Consider the following 20,511-nt stretch of genomic DNA (forward strand, 5'->3'; position numbering starts at 1 on the left):
CTGATACAGCAAGAGATCCAGTCAGGTTTTAGCTACTACAACATTTTGATTCTATAAACTCTAAATTATATAATTCTATAAATTCTATAAATAAATTCTATTCTATAATAGCTCCTACTGCAGACACATTAGAAGAGATGGAAATTCCTTCTGTTTTTTTTTTTTTTTTTTGCCAAGGCTGTTATTGTTGATCTGCCAGGTTAAACACCCTGGAGGTTTCCTCCTCTATGACTATATAGTAATCTTTGACCTGTCTTTATCTTTTAGAATCAGTGGTCATCTAATCCAGTCTTGTCCAGTCAACTAGACTTGGCCTTCAGGTCTGTTCCAGTTGCTATTTATAACACTGCCTCTTTGTTGCTGTTTGCTTTTGCTCACCTTGTGTTGCTTTACTTTCTCACTGTGGCACCTTCTCTACACTGTTCCCTTTCCTCCTCTGGGTTCCTGTTGCTACAGACACCCACTGAAGGAATCTTGTCCCTTGACTTGTTTTCACAAGAAAACAAGTACACAGAACTTTACCAGAGATCAGCAGCAGCAGACAACCATCTAGTAAATGTCTGGTGTTCAGCAGCAGTCAACTCCAACAACGGCTATCAAATATTTATAATTCTTACTGTAATATATTAAACACTGAAATTAAGGTCTTAATGGAATTACGGTATTTTTTCAAAACCCATATGAGACAAAGAGGGCCTTCTGTAAATAGGGAAGCACTTTGGAGGACATGAGGGATTTCAAGCTGCTTTCTCTGCTGAAGAGAAATGCCTGCTTTGCTCACTGTAGGTCAAATAACGGACAGCAGTACTTTGAAATGCAGCTGGAACAGCATGAAGGCTCTCCAATGAAGTCTCAGACAGTTGTGCATGCCATGGTGGCCTCAAGCCTGGCTTACTGCAGCATGCTCAGTTTGGGATGAAAGCTGGCACTTTATGCTGTACCATGAACAAGGCACGATGACGTGGCTGGGTAACATCTGTGTGCTGTGCCCTGTGGTGGCTCACGGTTCACCTCCCAGGACACATGACAGAGCTGACCACTGCAGAGTCTGCTGAGGGGTGGAGAGCAGGCTTACCATGGAAAATTGATTGGGACTGAAATGATTTTGGATTTTCCCTGAACTCTCCCTGGCTGAAAAGATTAATCTGGCAAGATGGAGATGTCAAATGAGGAGGAATATTTCCTTCATTAAATTAATTACTCATTCATATGTTTTATCCAGATCCAGTGTAGCCTAAAGCTTTTCCATTTTAATGATGTTTTGAAACAGAGAGAAACCTTTATGCCTTTGTGGGAGGGATGGAGAGAAGAACTGAAAGAATCACAGAGGCAAATCAAAAATAAACTGCTTTCTAACTGAAGAGAGGTATAAAACAAAGTTCTCGATCCTATTTTCCTTAAAAATGTATTAAACAAACTTACTGAGAAGAGTGATTTGTCAGCAACAGTGAACTAACCCTGCCTGTGCCAGGCTGTCACCTGTCTGAGCTTTGACAGGCCACATAGAGGCAGTTAAAGCATCACCCTGTCATGCAGTTGAGCCTCTAGTGTCCCTGCTTCTTCCCTATCTTCCATTTATACCATATTAGTTTAGTATCATTGATACATCTCTCTTCCTATCAAATCAAGCTGGCCAACAGGTTTGAAAGTTACTGAGAGGGGACTGACAGGCAGACAGCACAAAACATATGTACTTATGACTCATTTCCTTTGGAAATCAGGCTGAAAACAAACTTAAGACCAGAGGGATGATTCAGAATATCATTTGCTTTAAAAAGTCAGGGTTTGAACTATGCAAAAGCATAAGCCAGTCCTCTAATAAGATGTTTGCTCTTTAATATAAGCTGTGGCAAAGTGCTTCAGATAAAAATCACAGATCACTCCCAAAGCCTTCATAAACCACATTTATGCAGTGAATTGCTGGCAGTGGAAGGATGAGGCAGGAGTGCATCTCTGACTGGGGATAACGTCCACCCCAATAGCAGCTGTGTTCAGGCACCAGGAACACCAAAATCATTGCACTGAACCAATACAATTCTCTGTCTTGACTGTGCCTTTTGGATTAAGCTGAGGAAGATACGCTGTAACAATTATGTGATGAATGGGTTCTGCTGACAAGGATGCTGGTCTGAAAAGAGATCACTAGTAGGATATCTCAGGAATAATTTCAGAATGGAGCTTGTTTAGTGCTTTATTAATAGCCCTGTGCCAAAGTCAGAGTGACCTACTGACTGTCAAGTTCAAAGATACTGTCAAAAGGGATGAGGATGACAATGTCATATATAAAGAACTATATGACCTGGTACACAGAAGTAAATTTATTTGCAATAGAATTTGGTGATGCAAAATTTAAGACCATACTAAGAATTTTTTGCTAAAATTTTTGAGCTCATGTGTTTGGAAAAAACGAAGAGGAAAAGGATGTGAATACACCAGATGATCAAAGAATGACTGAGTCACTTATGTGACATGGCCATAGATGGGAAAATTAAAATCTTAGAGAAGTTTATTCAAAAATTCAAACCAGTTAGCAGTGGTTCTCAAGCATGAAAATGTAATATTTGCTTTTCAATTTTTATGCTATTTAATAGGGCAGCGAATGTTCTGATTAGCTATATGTCTAAGCCTTCTTTTCTAACCTTATTAGGTTCTTTAACTCCATGATACCTTCTGGCACTTTACTCCCAAGTTAATCAGACCTGAGGCTTAAAAATTATTTTGTATTAATCTATTAATTTAATTTACCACCCCATCCCATGAGCCACCTCAGTCTGAGCTCCATCACAGTAGTTAGGGAATGTAAAAAGGAAAATCAATCCATTTGCTTTGTACTTCCAGTATAGGTGAGGATCTTCCACTGCTCTGGTTTCCTTGCAACATGGACACAGTACTGTGTCTTAAGCAATTATTCATTGCAAAGCATTTAAGAGGGCAGTAATCTAGGATTTGAATTATGTTAGTATTAAAAATATATGGTGACTAAAGTAGTTGAGGCTTAACTTTCCATCACATTGTTTGATGAAAGAATGATTGCTTCAGGTATGGTACAGAGATTCTGATTTGATCCTTTTTGAATCACTAGACAACAGAAAAGGTGCCTTTGCAGAACAACAGCTAGGGCTGACTTAGGATGATTTTCCAGAGCACCCTAAGACACTCCTTCTTTCATTCTTTCAGCTGATCTTGCAGTTCTCCTTCTTCATGATCAGCTGGGTGGTGTGATGTTCTCCCTGGGCAGCTCCTGTTTGCTTGGATTTATTCTCTGAAAGTGTGGATGAAATAAAATCTTTCTGCCTTCTTCCTCTCTGGAAGCAGGGGTGAGCAGAGGTATGTGAATTCTCACAGCTTCTTCCCTGCAGCTGGTTGAAAGATTCTTAGATTGTCCTTTATATCATAAAGATGCTTTTCCTATCACGGTACATTTCTGGATTTCATGGTGACTGCAGGGATAACACAGCACACTGCGGGGTAGATGTTTGTTAGTCACATTGGTCCAGGAATAGACAAAGAAAGCACTAAAGGTCTGACATAAATTTTCAAGTCCCAGACATGTCCTCGGCTTTTCATTTATTTCAGGAGTAAATTTCCTCTCCCATTCACTAGGGAATGTGTGGGGCAATGGATACGCAATGGATACCCCACTGCTTGTTTTGTATTCTCATCTCCTTCTGCTTCAGGTAGCAGTAAACAGCTTTGCTGTCTGGAGTAGAGTCTTTCAAACTGGAAAAGGCTGAAGATAAGCAGCATCCAACTGAGCTGATCTGAAAGCAGTCTTTACGTGTTAGGCTAAACCTTACAGACTCATCAGATGGGCACCAAATTTTCACCATTGCCTGATTGGGTTCTACCAAGAGGGCCCTGAATGCTCTTGCTTTACTAAATATGGTGACCTATAGCAAGAATAAGGTGACTTATACTCAAGGTAACTCATCTGAATTTCATCAGGTAGGAAATGAGCTTTCTGTCAGATGTCTCTGATGTGGCCAGGCCAGAACAATGCCAGGGGCGTGGAAACCGACAATTGTAATCAGGGCATCAAAGGAGCTTTGGAAGCAAAATTTGAAGAACACTAGTTTGGTGGCTCTTTGCTGGCTGACCCAGCTGTTTCTTTCCAGCAGCTCCCAGGCAACTGGATGGATGGCTAGATTATCAGAGTTTTGCTATCTGCCACTCTGATATGAAAGGAGTTGCTGTTGCCATCGATGCAGAACAATCTACATGACAGCCCCCTAAACTGGCAGCAAGTAAATGCAGTGGGCACTGCTCCCAATAAAGAAAGAAAGGGAATACTGAGCAGTGTCTATAAAAGTGGTTGCTTTAGTAGGGCAGAGATTTGGTCTGTCAAACACAGATGTGCTGGAGAAGGAAAAATTATGAACCCTTGAAAGCAACAATCAGTGTCCTGGGTCCTGAAAAGCTTCTGTAGCAATGTAAGTAAGGATGGTTGTTTTCTGCACAGAGGGACATATACAGGGTTGCAGTTCCTGCCTTGTTGATGGTACATGTGAGTGAAAAGGACTGAGATAACACCATAGTCAGGACCCTGAGACACAGGACTTGTCAGGCAATGATGTTTTTCTGGAAAATATCCACAACTACTAAAGGTGCAAACAGCGTGGGATTGCTTTTTTCCCCCACACTTCTGTTGGGAGGCTGTTGCAGAACTATTCAGTGATGGTGACTTACACTGCCTAAGGCTTTCAAGTTAAGTATGTGCTACTGTGATGGGCAGAATTGTGGTCATGGCCACACAGGACATGCATGTGTTAGAATTCATGGCCCTGGAAGAGTTGGTCATTTTATCAAGGTGAGTGACACAGCATGTAAAGATAGGGAATAGTATCTCATGCTTGCACACATACAGTAGAGAGGTCACACAAAACCAGGTAACCAGCACCAACTGACTGGCTTCCTGTAAATGTCACATCACCCACCGAGGGGATGAGAGGACCTCACTGGCATAACAGAGATGGGAGGTGTCTGGGAAAGAACAAAGCTTTGTGTGGGAGGTCAAAAAGTCTGACATAGCTGTGTTGCAACTGGGACAGCAAGTAAAGGAATTTAAAGGGTAGAGGCACAGACTATGCAAGCAGCCCTGACTTCTGTGCTGAGACATATGATGGGAAAACTGGGTACACAGGACAAAGACAAGGAGAAGCAGATGGTGCTATCCAGCCTGTGAGCCTCAGGGCAATGGTGTGTCAAGAATTTTGGAAAATGGGGAAAATGGGGCAGATTTTGAAGTTAAGATCATGACATCAGTTATTGCCTAATAATAGATGAGTTCTGGCATGTCAAGCTATGAGAGCTAAAGACCACTGCTCCCAGCTGCCACTTTTGCCATAGGTTGTCAGAGAAAAAACATGACTATGCCTAAACCATTTCCATGAACTGTCTTGTGCTGTTTGTGGCAGTGTCCTAAACTCCAAATGGCTATCCTGAGATTGATTTTTCTGCTCCAGCCCCACATTCAATAGTTACCATTTCCAACTACCTAGGCAAGTATAGAAAACCACTACTACCACCTCTTAGCTTCACTCAAGTGAGTGTGCCCCAGCTGGAGTTATGTTCAGCAATTCCAGCAAAGCTTCCACAAAGTGCACTGACTCTACAATCTTTGTTAGAGAGAACAGAATAGTAGCACTCCATGCCACCACAAGATTTACCTGCATTCATCCATCAATGTCCGGAGCCTACTGTTTCCCATCCAAGATGCAGTGCAGAAATGAACAAAAGGAGAGACATTCCTGAGCAGCCATTAGTAACACCTTTCTAGTCAATGATAGTTAATTCTGACTTTTTTTCCAAGCATTTTTAACCCTCAATATTAGTCACTGGTATGGTCATGTGAGTAAGCTGAAACCATAATTTATAGCAATTGTCTCCCTTTCCTATCAATTTCTCATCCACGAAGCAAGAGAACAAATAAATAGCCAGCAATTTTTCTCAAAAGTTTATTATGTATTTTCTCTCTTTCCTAATTTTATTTCCCCCATTTCACAGTCCTTTGTATGTTACTTTCTGAGACACAACACAATGTCAAGAAGCTTGCAATATTTAGACCTCCCCTTTTATTTACACGGTTTACTTTTACTGTTCCTTTCCTCACAGCAGCTCCTTTACCATCCTAAAATCCTAATGTGTGAACTCCTGATGATCCTCCATTTTTGGAATATCTGTAGCAATGGCAGAGGACAGTGACAAGGAACTTGGGATGTGCTGCTGAACTGATAAGCAGTTCTGAGAGAGGCTGGAGAAAGAGGCCTGGAGCTGGGTTACATTTCTGGGCCTGAGCCCAAGTGAACAGCAAGAAGAGAAGGATGTTCTACCTGCTGAACCATTCAGAAGTGGCCCAGCTCCCAGAAAAGGTGGTAACAATGGAGCTTATGGATATATTTACCAGTTGACTGGGACCCAGATTTAACACTAGGTTTTACTGAACCAGCTGAACCATCTTCAGCACAGCACTGATGGAAACCTGTGGAGGTGTAAGAGGCTGTGACTCATTGCATAACTCCTGCTGAAAGAAACTCTAGGACTACATTTCAGAAGAGGATGGAGTAAAGCTGGAAAGATGTGCTACTACAGAACTCAGAAAACAGCAGTGTTCTCATGGTGGAAAACAAGCAATACTCTTAGGTAAACAAATTAACCACTCTGTTCTTGGAGAGCTTTGTGATTTTCGGTATCTCCTGATTCATCTCCCATAGTAAGCTGTAGCTAAACTTTGAGGGATCTCAGGTCATCAAGACTGCAGCTCCTCTGGACAGTCTGGCCAGGGGATCTATACCTTCTCAGTTCTTTGTTTCAGGCAAATGCTGACAAGGTCAGCTGGGATAGGCTTCTCCTCACGCAAAGGGAGTTAAACTTGAGGTAGAAGTGGATGCAAAAAAACCTGCAACCCACAGAGCCTTAAGTTTTGAAAAAGCTTGGGATAAATAGTGACATATATGGAGAAAAACACACCTTCTGCCTCAGCAAGAGATGGTCTCCGACACATATCACTTAAACCAAGGTTGGTGGCAGCTTGCTATCCTTTCTTTTCCCTCCCTCATGCCCCCCTGGCATCTGGATGTATTTCCATCCCACCCTTCCAAAGCACAAGAAACTTTGTGCACAGGGGAGATCTTTGTTATCCTAAACAAAAAGGAATAGGTGAATACTGTGTATTTCTAAAGAGCAATTCATGACAATAGCTTTAAATTCCACATCTTTCTTAAATACATGTCAGAGTTTGGGCCTATCACTAAAAAACCACACACAGTCATTGGTGTTTATTGTCTGCTGCAGTTGCACCTCCCTGGAGCAGTAATTGCATCAGTCCTGTAAAACAAGGAGCTTCCAAGCATTTCAGGCTGGTCAGATGTATCTAAAACAAGAGTGTCAGGAAACACCCCCTACCAAGAAGTGAAAATGAAGACCACATCCTGCTGCTCTGTTTGCTGCTGCCCCTCTTTCCTAATGTATGGCATCCTTATAGAGGGTGTTTTTGTTGATGTACAGTACATTAAAAAAACCATCACATCAAGCAACAATCCAAGACTGCTTTAACACCCACAGCACCATGTGTCCTGGTAGAGTCTGTACTTGCTAACGGCTATATACTTGGATGGGCTTGTAGCAGAAACTCCTTTTGACGTCTCCTAGTGGGTGGTCAGTGGAAAGTTTTACCAGCTTTTCTCGAGTTTAGTTACATTTTTACTTGGATTACGTATTATAAGTATTTGTATTTGGATTTCTCATCGGAACTACTCACAGAAGACCACGCAACTGACGGTAATTGGAAGTAGTACCTACACCCCAGCCTGAGGATGCTAGAAGATTGCTGTGCTGCTGGAAGTGTCATGTTCTGTGGGACTGTCACTATGACCTTAACATAGCCATTGAAATGGTACCAGTGCAAATTTCTGCCAGTGTAAGAAGCCAAACATCATCTTCCAGACTGAGATGTATCTAGGAGAGCTAGATTTTTAATACTCTTCCAGGCATTTGTGCCCTCCTGCCAAGACTCCTGTAGTAAACTACAGGTACCTGAATGGGAATATAAACACTCTACACCTACTTTACATTCATGTAATTAACAGCTTTACAGTACTCCCGGGAGGTCAAAAATGCAGATGGATAAACGGAAGTTTACAAAAGATTTGGTGAAGATAATAGAGCTGGTTAGCACAGAGGGAGGATTAGCAAGCAGATCCCCCGGTGCCACTTGTCATACCCATATCTCTCTCTGGTTCTGTTCCTCCTGCCAGAATTAGCTCTAGAATTTCTGCATGCTTAGGAAAATCAGCAGAGGTTTGCTTATCACACTGCAACATTCCCTCACCAAAAAAGCTTAAAACTGTGCTTACCCTTAGCATTTTGCTGCTCTGGAATGACTAGGACTTGTTTCTTTCTGCGGAGTAGACATAGTGCTTTTAATCCTGTAAACTTTTAGGCAGTAATGGTGGCATAAAATAATCATTGCATTCAGTGGTTGCATTTGTAGTTGATAAATGATCCCCATCTGCATGCAGTATGTAAAGCATTTGAGCTTCTTCTAGATCAAATATGCTGTATGAGTGGAAGGGAGATCAAGACCTGATGTGTATTTGGCCAGTTTACTTTTCCACAAGCATTCTTTGTACATCCATCTGTTTTTTACAAAAATATAAACCACTAACTTGTAGAAAACTCAGCTGAATGCACCATCAGGACGTGATCATGGTCCTTGTTCTTTATTTTTCAACAGGGCTGAGAGAGGCAAAAAGAGGTCAAATGACTTCCTCAAGGTCAGAGACTGCCAGTGAGTCATAAAGAAAGGACTGTTTGCATACAACCCTGCATTCATTCCGCAAGGCTCTATGCTGCTGGTAGGCTTTTGTCTTTGCCTACCCTAGCAATTTCTGGGAGCCTTGGCCATGCTGCTGCTCTTGCCTCTGGTGACATTCATCAGAATGACTTGTGGTAAAATGACGGGGTATTGGCAGGCCCATGCAAGAACGCAGCAGCACAGTTGTGAAGGGCAGTCCCTTTAAGGCAAAACTCTTGGAGCTTAAAATGAAGCCCAGCTAGCAGCTTAGTGAAAGAAACATGAGCAGCTCTGCCAATGGCAAGTTCTGAAAATCCTTGGCTGATTTGAAATAGTAAGTTTTTAAAAATCACAAGAACTTAGGACCCAGCAGATCTGGGATCCTTTGAAATGGGCTAAATAGTTTAGGCTGTGAGTGTACCTCACAGCTCTACAACAGCAGACGTTGGAAACACACCAAATATTGGGGGGCTTTTAATAAATATGTGAGCTGGCCACCCCATCTTACAATAGAATTGCCTGTTGAAGGTGGTCTACAAAACTAGTGGACCTAAACAAGAATCTGTGTGCACATCACTGCCTAATTTACCTTCAGCAGGCAATGACAGGCACTGAAAACCGTTTAGTATTTGCCCACATGTGCCTACTCATGCAGTTGGTCAGATTTAAAAAAAAAACAAACTAACAACACCAGCCTTTACCCATGAGATCACATAAAATCCCCTCTGGGTTTATTTCTCACCTATGTGTATATTTACCTATAGTTGATGCTCCCCTCTGACTCTCATGCTTCATCTAAACAAGCCAATGTGTGTGTGCATCTGTAGCTGTGATGCAAAGCATCTCTGACAGGTGGATGTGTGGTGCCCACATGAAAAACGACAGTGCAAAAGCAAGGTGGGCTTCTCAAATGCCAGGCTTAGAGAGCAAGCGGAGGTGCTAAAAGAACTTGCTAATAAGGACACTCAGATGACAGCTGGTAATGCTACCGGCTATACTTCAGAGCTAAGTGAAAAGCTGCCTTCTCCAGAGCTAACATGTACTGCTGTTATGCTTTCTGCACTATACAGATTTATTTATTTTAGAAACAGCTCTAGGCAGCCAGCAGTGCTCAGAAGCAAAACTCCCTGCATCTCCTCTGCTCCCCATGTCAAGTAACACTGATTTCAGCTGTAACAGTACGTGCTGGTGCCTCTGCTAGAGCCCACAGCGTAAAGGAACTGGTGTCTTCTGCTGCATCACACTTAGAAAATGAAGTCTCACTGCTGCATGTCTTGAAGCTGCTATTAGAAATATATACTAATTACTGTTACATTTGTGAGGAAACTCCCTCTCCTCTCTTCCTTTCTTTTTCAACGTGAATTCACTGATCCTCCTGCTAGAATGGGAGCCTGTGACTAGGAATAAAAACACTGCAATTCCAGTTTAACTGCACACTCCCCTCTCCAGCATGCAGGGCATTTCTTTAAAATTGCTTGCAGATAGCTCAGCAGACACACACAAAGCTGTGCATTTCTGAGACAATTGCTTTTCTCTGCTCTGTGCATGCCATCTACTGAAAACATGTGACAACCGCCTGTGCAAAATGACAGCTTGACCTGCTGTGAGGTTATCCCAGGAAAAGTACTCCTTGTAAGTCCAGGGTTAATTATACTCACCTCCTCCTGTGTTCATACTGGTTAAATTTAGAAAAAAATCTGTTCATATTTAGGATAAAGATGGAGAATGTTTCTCACACCAATTGCTGCTGCTGACAAGATCAAATACAACCAACAGTGACAAAAATTCCTTGCACAAACATGAAACTGTAAAAAAGTGAGCTGGACAATGACAATGACACAGGACAAGTCCATCAGCAGGAGTCAAGACATTTCTAGCAAGTGGAACTTGTGTACTGGCAGAAAGTGCCTCAGAAACAAATTCCATTTCTCTCTCCCACTTCATTTACCATCTACCTACCATGTCTCATTTGTATCTAACAGAGATAGTGCCTGTGAGCCCTTTTTCAAGCCCAGGAGCTCACCAAGCTATATTGTTCAGAGTATTGTGGGCTCTTTGTGTAACCCTGCCAATCTAAATGATCCTTGCCAAATACAATCAATGGATTTTAATAAATCTGTGAACGGAAATTTGTAGAGAGACAAAATTACATCTGTGCAATTATGGTATCACTCTGAAATCTCACTTGCCTCTCCACCTACAAGATTTCAATAGGCTTTTGAAGGAAGAGTATTTGGAAACATGATAAAAAGGAGCTAAATCATGCTCCCCATTACATCCCAAAAGGCATGTTGAATGTAAGAGATTGGCATGCATTATGACGAGAGGATGCTGGCTCGGTGTTTCAAACCATTCACTTTATACTGCATCTTTTCTAGCACTAGAGAACAGGAAACAAAGCTAACGAACTCTGTCTAGAAAGCCAAAAGCTAATGTCCTGATTTGCGCCATTTTTTACCCCCAAGGATATAAAGGGTGATGAGAGACCCTTCTTTCTTCTGGAAAACAGCAGAGCTTTTTTAATGCTGTTATTTTGTGTGTCTTGTCCAAGTTATGAATGCTCTCTTCCCTGTATGTACCTAGGCACAAGTTTTTTTTGTAGAGATGCTTTCAGGTTTGGAAAGAAAAAACCATGTGCTGCTGGGGACCAAAAATAACATCTGATCCTGCACTTGTTTGGATAAACCTTCTTGAAGTCAACAGGAGTTCTGTTTCTGTAAGGACTTCAGAATCAGACTACAAAGTTAAACACCCCCATCACTCCTCTCCATCTTCCTGCAGCACTTCTAAACAGATGGCAAGGAGCAAAGGGAGGCATGATCATATGTCTACTGACCACAGTGATGACTGGAAGCCAGGACTGTATTGGCTTTCAACTTTCAGTGCTAAGAAGCCAAAAAATTATTTTTATATCTGGTAGAACTATTTGGAGGTATTGCAGTTGCGCCCAAACCCTTCCCCTTCCTTACATCAAATGTGGTTGGAGTCCGTCTCTCTGTAATACCATTAATTACAGGCTCCAGAGCCGGAGCTGCGGCGAAGGGACTGAAGGACATCGCGGGCTGAGGGTACAGCGCAGCAGGCAATCTTGGCCATTTCACAAACCACGATTTCTGTCAGCCGGAGCGCCCCACGCACGCACCGCCGCCCTGCCACCTGTCTCCCGGGGGAGGAGGGCACGGATTCATCGGGGGCGGATGGAGCCGCCCGGGAGAAGGGCTGGGGGTCGCGGGCGAGCCCGAGCGCCAGATGCGGCCGTGCGCCCCCTCCCCAGCGCTGCCCGAGCAACGCGGCTGTGCCCAGCGGGAGCGCGAACACGAAAATGGAAGCCAGCGGAAGGGAAGGAGATGCGGCGAGCGGAGCGGGGCGGCAGCGCTGCTCTGCGGAGGGGGAGGGAGGTGTGCGCGGCGCAGGTGGGGACCCGCCGCCTCCCGCCCGCGGCCCCGCTGACCTGCCAAGCTGTTGTAGCAGTCAACCTCGATGGCCTCCACCGCCTGCCGCTGCTCCTCGCTCAGCCCCGCCGCGGCGGCGGCGGCGGGAGGGCGCTGCCCGGCCGGCTCCTGGCTCAGCAGCAGCAGCAGAGCCTTCAGCTCCAGCAGGGCGCGGTGGTACTTGCCGATGGCCTCCCGGAATTTCTTGTCCTTGTAGCACTGCGCCCCTTCGCTCTTGAAATCCAGCGCCCGTCCGATGAGCTCGCCCGGCTCGGCGCTGCCCGCCGCCGCCGCCCGCGGCTGGGCACCGCCGGTGGGGCCGTGCCCATCGCCCGCCCCGCGGCCGCCGGCGTTCAGCTTGCCCGCCGCCGGGCTCGCCCTCTCCATGGCCGCGGCGCCGCCCGGCTCCCGCGCCGCCCTACGCGGGCGATGCCGCGGCGCCCGCCGCCGCGCTCCTGGCCTTGCCCCCGCGCCGCTCCGCGGCTCCGCCGCTCGCTCCCATCCTCCGGCGGCCGCCGCTCCTCCTCCCTCGCCCCGCCGCCCGCGGGGCGCCCGCCTCCGCCCGCCCCCGCCGCCCGCCGTGGGCACCGCCGCCCCCCGCTCCGCTGCGACCCCTGCCCAGCGCAGCGCAGCGCGGCGGGGGCGAGCCTCGGGCGTGGGGATGCGCCGGCTCCGCTCACCGCTCACCGCTCACCGCTCACCGCTCACCGCTCACCGCTCACCGCGCCGGCCCGGCAAGGGGCGAGCGTACGTCGGGACCCTCAGCGCCCCGGACTGCCTGACCCCACGGACCCCTGCCCGCCGTCCTGCTCTCCCTGAGACTGAGCTCACTCCAGCCCCCACAGCCGGCTCCCTTCTGCCCTCCTGTGCCTTGCCCTCCCGTACCTGAGGGTATCGCCTCCCTGTCGGCAGGCTGGGATTCCATCTCCAACATTCCCCTCCTCATCCCCTTTTCCCAGCTCCATCTCCTCTCCCAGATCCCACCAGTGGCCATTCACCATCAACACCTGTTCAGGGTCCCTCAAAGTGTTTCTGTGTGTATACTCTGTATCACTGGGCAAAGAAGTGCCAGACCATGAAATCTCCTGTGTGCTCTGCATCACAGCAGCAGAAGCCAAGGACCAGTAACTGCCCTGGCACCAGTAACTCGGGGATTTTGATTTTCCTGAAACAGATTTTCCTATGTGCTGCTGAAAAATGGGTCGATGCTCATTGATGCCTAGAACATGTCCTGGTTTGGGGGTATCAGTGGAGAGTGACTCTCCTGCTGCAGACCAACAGCAGAAAAACTGTGTGGAGCATGAGGCATTGTTTTGTTAGGCCTAACACCATGTCTGCATTGAATATTAGAACAGTTGGATGTATTTAGGTGTACTGTTGTGCCAAGATATTTTGTAGGTCTTACCACAAAAACTAGAGGATGGATGAAAAAACCACAGTGTATTTTTTTTTCTCAATAATATATTGGGATGCATCTTTTCATTACCCATGCAACTCTTACATGATAAGGCTGCAGCTGTGGTGCAATGTGTTCAAGCTTCTCTCTGCAACCATGAGAACATTTTAAAATTGAGACTTGAGTTTTTCTTTGGGGTATGTACAGCCTACTGTGCTGTAGGTGTTGCAGTGCTGGACAAACTGGGATAGCTGTGTGGCATAGCTCCATGTAAAGGTATTAATGCAGGTCTGGGACCAGTGCTTGGATAATTCCTTGTTAGCAGGGCCAATGAGTTGTGCTTTATGCATTGGTAATGTTAGTCCCTGCTGCTAAGTTTCTGGACCTTGTTGAGGTTTGGTCACAGTGTAGGACAGACAGTTGTCTACTCACTTGAATCCAAAAGCCAGAGCCACAAGGAGAAGCAAATAGCATCACACTGATTGTGATAGAAGCACAATTTTGAAAATGCTTTCACAAGGGAAATTATGCTAAGGCATTCAGCAGTGATTACATGATTTCAAGTGCTTTCATTTCCAGGTGCCCTACTAGCTACATCTTCAAGAAATCTTACTTTATGAAAATGGATGCTCAGCATTTCCAGGTACCTCAAGCCAAGAGTGAGATAAATTACTTATAAATCCTGCTCAAAGTACATGTGATCTAAAATCAGGAAATCCTGGGGGGGGGGGGGGTGTGGTGGTGGTGGATATTAGTCACAGTAGCTAGAGTGGAATTGATGTGTGGAACCTAAATATTAAGGAAGGAAAATTCCTGTTGGGACATTGTTTTGATCTGACTGCTAGTCATATTACACAAAGTTTAAGTAATTTCAGAGGTTTCATTATACCATTATTGATTGCTGCTTGGGAGAATTCACAAGGACAACATATATCTCTTGTGTTGGAACACTGACTTTGCCAGAGGAAAGGAGATTGCCACAGAGGATTAATTGCTCAGATCTGAGCACCTGCAGAAGCTATCAAAGAAGGAACTGTTTTCTTGGAGGGTGATGTAGCAAAGTGACATTGGGAGTAGTTGCTTCCCTTTTTCAGCATTTTCCTGAGCCCATGGAGTTACATGGCATAGGGGGCACTAAGACGTAAGTGACTTTTTCTCCTCTTCCACCCCTCTGTTCAAGGGATCTTTGCGATGTCTTCCTTTGGTTACAGATCAACAGTGGTAGTCTGAAACAAACTATGAAAAGTGTAAGTTTTTTTACAGAAGAGTTTGGCAGAGGCCACTGGCATTGTGGGTGCAGATCGGGTCAGAAATGGTCACAGAATAGTGATAAAACTGGGTGGTCCTTGCATTATGAACTATACTGAAGATACCAAACTGTGGCTTAGTCCCAAATTCTGCCTAAGTACCCAAATGAGTTTTCCACCTTGTAGTTCTTGCAGAAATGTCCAAACTCTCTTTCTGACATTGTTGGTGCCTATAAGGATGAATGCCACAAGCTTGTAAATCCCAAAACAGACCATAACAGAAATGTCTGAATGGTTGCTGTTTATTTGCCAGCTTAGACCCTTTGTTGATATCAAAGAGTATCAGGGAGATTCACTGGATCTCTCAGCCAGAGAATTCAAACCTGCCATAAGATGTGCAGGATGACTGGCAAAGGTCAGTTTAGTCCACCAGATCCTTCTTCCTGGAGAGGAGTTAAGTAGTGTGGGCTGTACTAAAATATTTAGGAAACATCACGCAGACATAGGGTCACCACACTGACCACAGCATAAGGGACTGCTTTTGTTCGTTTGTTTGCTTTTAAAGAGGAATGTGGTGCTTGGAGGAAAACATGAGAAGCTGTCACCTGTGACAGTGGTCACAGGGGTTTTCAGGTGAGGAAAGAGAGGAGAATGTTGACTCTTATGTTTCAGAACGCTTGATTTATTATTTTATGATATATGTTACATTATAACTACACTAACAAGAATAAAAGGAAAAGTTTCATCTCAGAAGGCTAGCTCAGCTAAGAATAGAAAGGAATGAATAATAAAGGTTTGTGTCTCAGAGAGAGAGTCTAAGCTAACTGGGCAGTGGTTGGCCATTAATTGTAAATATCCAGGATTGGCCAATCACTGATGCGCCTGTTGCATTCCACAGCAGCAGATAACCATTGTTTACATTTTGTTGCTGAAGCTTTTCAGCTTCTCAGCAGGAAAAATCCTAATGATAGGATTTTCATGAAAAGATGTCTGCGACAGTCACCTTTCCAAGACAGAAAAGATTTGTGCTGGAGAGATATCTCACATTTCATTTAACATATGATGTGATGTTCAGGTCTAGATTTCAGCTGTCTCAGGCCCACTAGACTGCCCATACAGTCTTGCTAGTGAATATCACCTTTAGTGATATTCAGCTTGAAAACATGATAGGAACCTGAAAGCATCAGAAAGAGTTAGTTTATATATTATATTGATGCACTGAACTGTGAAATAAAGCATACATACATTCAGATAAAATGAAGCCAGTTTGCAGTCATTACTTGTGTGCCGTGAGATTAGGTCATGGTATTGGTCAGTATTAGCTATTGTGCCTGTCTTTAGCCCAATGGTGAGGGAGTTTCTGACCATAGAAGCAGAACACACTTATCTCTCCCATTCTGTAATAGATGGGGTGCACCTGTCTATCTGGATGCCCCCAGGTACTGTGAATATATCCAAAACTGCCTGAGTGTGCCTGTCTCTCCTCCTCTGCACTGAGCTTTCCTTAGCATGTTCCAAAAGCATACACTTGCATTGCTTAATTATTATTAATAGAAGTATTATGCAGAGGTCACATGCTTCATAGGATATTTTAGGATCTGTGACTCACTGAACCATAATTTCCTGTTCACAGGTTACCTGAAGAAAATTGTCATTTTGGAGTCCTATTCTTGGCTGGAAGATGTGGGAAAAATGGTAAATATTGTGAAAAATATTGGATCTTACATATCTGTGAGCTGTCCCAGCCTTCCTGCAGCTACAATTGCTTCTGCCTGCACATAAGACAATTAATTTACAGGCATATGGAACAGATTCTCTGCATTTCAGGATACTTCTGTAAGGAAATTGGAAAGGTTCCTGAGACAGTTGAGGAGGCTCGGCACTTGGGCTCTGGCGGGGCATTGAGAGGCTGGAGAATCTTTCCTATGAAGAGAGACTGAGGGAGTTGGGGTTGTTCAGCCTGGAGAAAAGAAGGCTTGGAGGGAGGGACTTTATTTTAGCCTTTCAGTACCTAAAGGGGGCTAGAAGAGAGTTGGAGAGGGACTTTTAACAAGGGCAGGTAGTGTTATGACATGGGGGGGTGGCTTCAAACTGAAAGAGGGTACATTTATTGGACATAAAGACTTTTTTTTTTTATGAGGGGAGTGAGGCACAAGAACAGATTGCCCAGAGAAGCTTCTAGAGAACACATCCCTAGGAGTGTTAAAGGCCAAGCTGGGTGGAGCTTTGAGCAACTTGGGCTAGTGGAAGTTGTCCATGCCCATGGCAGGTAGGTTGGAACAAGGTGACCTTTAAGGTTCCTTCCAACCCAAACCATTCTATGATTCTTCTAGGTGGATGTGAATCCACTGTAGCATTTATGCTGTTAGGTAAGCTTTTTATAAATTGGAACTCTAAAGGTTGCTATGAGGAAGCAAGTTTATATATATTGAAACCAGGTATCAATTTGGAAAGCAGTATAGCATGTAAGACCTCAGTCCAGTTTTTGTGCATTCATTCTTGATGATGGGACTGTTTGCTATGTGAGAGTTGTTTCATCAAATCCTTCCTGCCAAAGCACAAGCCTCACCTATTTCCTATTGTGATGAAAATGGTGTCAATCCCCTGTGAACAGAAGAGATCCCTCATTGCCTTAATTCAACTGCAGAATTCTCAAACAGCAGCAAGCTTCCAGCATATGCAGCTGCTGCTGCTGCTACAGTCTGTCACCAGCTTAGTTAATCATCCATTATTTATTTCCAAACTATGTATGTAAAGCTCTGCAGCATAGCTTTTTATGTCCATATACAGGGGAGAGAAGAGAAAGAACTTCTGAAAGGCCAGGAGAACAAAGAGAAGCCTCTGAAATCCTTTGTTGGGGAAATTTTCTTATGTAGTTGTATCCAAGGAATAGAAGAAAGGGAAATAAAATCACATTTAATAACACCTTGGTACAAATATCTGTGATCTCTCTATATCATCTGTTGCAGTCAAAAATTCTTTTTTAAAGATGAGATCCTTTGTTTACAAGTGTCCATCAAATGCAACACACTTAGAGAGTATTGTGCATGTCTTCTTCTACAGTCTGCATTCTGTGTTGGGTCAGTTCATCCTGCAGGCTGTTTGATGCCTGCTGACTGCCTGGTTGAGAATGGTTAATCAGGACTACAATGAATCTCCCAGGAATAGTACACAATCAGGAAGAACAGCCCACAGAAAATGTTTGCAGGCAAATAAGAGAGTCTCCATGACAAGCCGTTGCACGTGTGTGTATATGAGTAGCATCTTTGTCACAAAAAATGCTTGCTGACAATACTAAGAGGTGGATGGTGAAACAGAGCAGCTGTTCAGAATTAAAACAACTGTTCCAAGTTCTGGTTTTAGCATTCTGGATTATTTCCTTCTTTTTCATAAATGCGGTAACAAATTGCTTACTAAGAAGTTTGCCCATGAACCCAAGACAGGTCAAATCACAACAATTTAACATCATTCCCAGTGTTTCTTTTGCACTTTAATTAAAAGTGAGTACTCTGATTTGTAGAACAATCATACTGGAAGGAAATGATGCAAAAAAAAAAAGTTGGAAAAACACTTTTAACCTCTTAAAATCAGCTGTTGACATCCCATCTACAGGCTACAGCTATAATCTCTCAAGCAAACTCCAGTGTCCTGGGTAGCTCTTGCACTTTATACTCAGGCTGGACAAAAAAACCAGCAGAAAGGTTGATTCCTCTGTGTGTGTGAAAAAGAGTAGCTCTGGAAAAAATCACATCCAGATCTTGCTTATCAGACGGATATTGAGAATCACAAAACAGGCACTCCCATATCTTTCAGCCCTCATTCTTCCTCTGTCTTATCTTCCAGCATCCAAAGCTGTCCTGATTCTGGAGGCCCATCTACTGTGGGGCAAAGGGGTGTGATGTGAGGTTTTTGAGTTAGCAGTGACCTAGATCTGACTTGAGAACAATGCTTTTTCTGAGACCCTAAGGAAGCAGACCCTCATTCCACTGTCAGTTGCTACGGCCCCAGGAAGACTTACAGAACTGCCTAATGCTACAGCACAGCATTACGGGCTCAAGTTACTGCACATCAGCTGTTCCACCAGCCTGGCAGGATGCCTGTTCCAACCCTCCATGGAGGTGAAGGCACTCATTCCCGTAATGCTGAAAGACTGCATATTGAGCAGCATCAGTGGGGAATAAGAGACTTCATAGAAGCAGTTACTGCAGCTCTGTTTGTGTCTGGCATCCTCCTATTGCCCAGGTAAATGGCACATAGTTCAATGTTAGTAAAGATCACTTAACTCCAAGAGTGACCAGGTGACACTTGGTGTTCAGATCTGTACAGCAGTACAAAATAAGTCACTCAGATTTCAGTCTGATGAAGCAGTATGTGAGTGTAACTGGAAACTAAATTACTGAACAACCCAAAAAAGAATCCTAAAATGCACTGACTCTCCATGAACTTTGAATTGCTGGTACTCTGAAGAGAAACGCCATCCAATGGTCACCAGTAGTAAAGCACGCTCAGTTTGTGTTTCCACATTAGGACTGTTGCCTGGTCTTTACACCATGCTTACATCTTCAGGATCAAGCAGTGATTGCAACTGCATTCTAAGATAAGTGCATATTTATCATTACTTGCCCATTACCTGAAGAGCTCACACCAGCACCCTTGGGTTCAACTTGCACATACAGCTGTAAATCATAGAGCTGAATTCTTCCATGGTAGCATAAAGGCATACACCAAAAGTGCATCTAACTGCCTCTAAGCTGGAAAAACCCTCTGTCTCTTAGTTTTGTGGCTTAGTCTTTTTTTATGAGATTAAAAATGACACATGGGAGCAAATGGAAATGCTTGTGCTTCTAATTGCTTGCTGTGTGTGAGACACAGCTATTCCCAACTTCAGCTGTACTGCAAGAGGAGAACTCTGAGCAGTAATTTTATAGAGCAAGCAGACCTGCTAGAGAAGTGTCTGCTTTTTTAATATCTGGTCTGGCAGTGTGCGAAGGAGTTAAGATCTCACAACAAACAGATTGTTTGGAAAGTTCCTAGTTTGGCAATTTCTTTGAAAACCAGAGCTTACAAGAATTGTCTTGCATTACCCATCCATTTTCATTGTCTTATGTCATGACACAATCTTCACTAAGGTAATGGTTCAATGCCTACTAACTTTGTCATTCCTGAGGGGTACCAAACCCTGGCCTCTTGGAAGGCTCTTGCTGTGCTAGAAATACTTGATTGGGCTGATGTCAAAGAGAGAATTTGTGCTGTTTTCCTGTCTGGTCTCAAAAGTTCCTGCAAATTGTTGATGGTGTTTAGAATGGCCTCTGAGGAGAAACAGGCTATTTCAGGAAGTGTGGCTGATGATACAGTTAATGGTACTGTCCCCTAAGAGAGCACTTAGCCACTCTGTTGGCAGACCGGCAGGCCCTGCAGCTCAGATAGCTGTGCTGTCCTTGGAAGAGAGGTGAGACAAAGGTGTTTTATGGTCCTGACCTTTAACATGCCTGTGCTGTTACTGAGTTTGAAGGGTAAACTGCAGGGCCTGGGTCAAATTTCAGTGTAAATGCATTTGTACTTGCTTTTCCAGTTGGATGTAGTTATTCTGCTTGCTTTTCTCTCTCTCTCCTAATATGCTGAGTGTGCTGCAATGCACAGCTAAGC

The 20,511-nt window shown here is 44.2% G+C and overlaps 1 protein-coding gene across 2 annotated transcripts in view; it reads right to left on the reverse strand.

Annotated features, from left to right (window-relative positions):
* Positions 1-12,609, reverse strand: part of TTC9 (tetratricopeptide repeat domain 9) — a 45,744-nt gene extending 33,135 nt beyond the window's left edge. For both annotated transcript variants that reach the window (XR_009274844.1, XM_058807383.1), the window contains exon 1: positions 12,243-12,609. Coding sequence is in view for 1 of the 2 variants with exons in the window: in XM_058807383.1 (XP_058663366.1) it covers positions 12,243-12,609 (367 nt within the window). In the remaining variant the exon portion in view is untranslated. The remainder of the gene's footprint in view (positions 1-12,242) is intronic.
* Positions 12,610-20,511: the final 7,902 nt, after the last annotated feature.

The sequence above is a fragment of the Ammospiza caudacuta genome, chromosome 6 (assembly GCF_027887145.1).
Source record: "Ammospiza caudacuta isolate bAmmCau1 chromosome 6, bAmmCau1.pri, whole genome shotgun sequence".
In the NCBI taxonomy this organism is placed as follows: Eukaryota; Metazoa; Chordata; class Aves; order Passeriformes; family Passerellidae; genus Ammospiza; species Ammospiza caudacuta.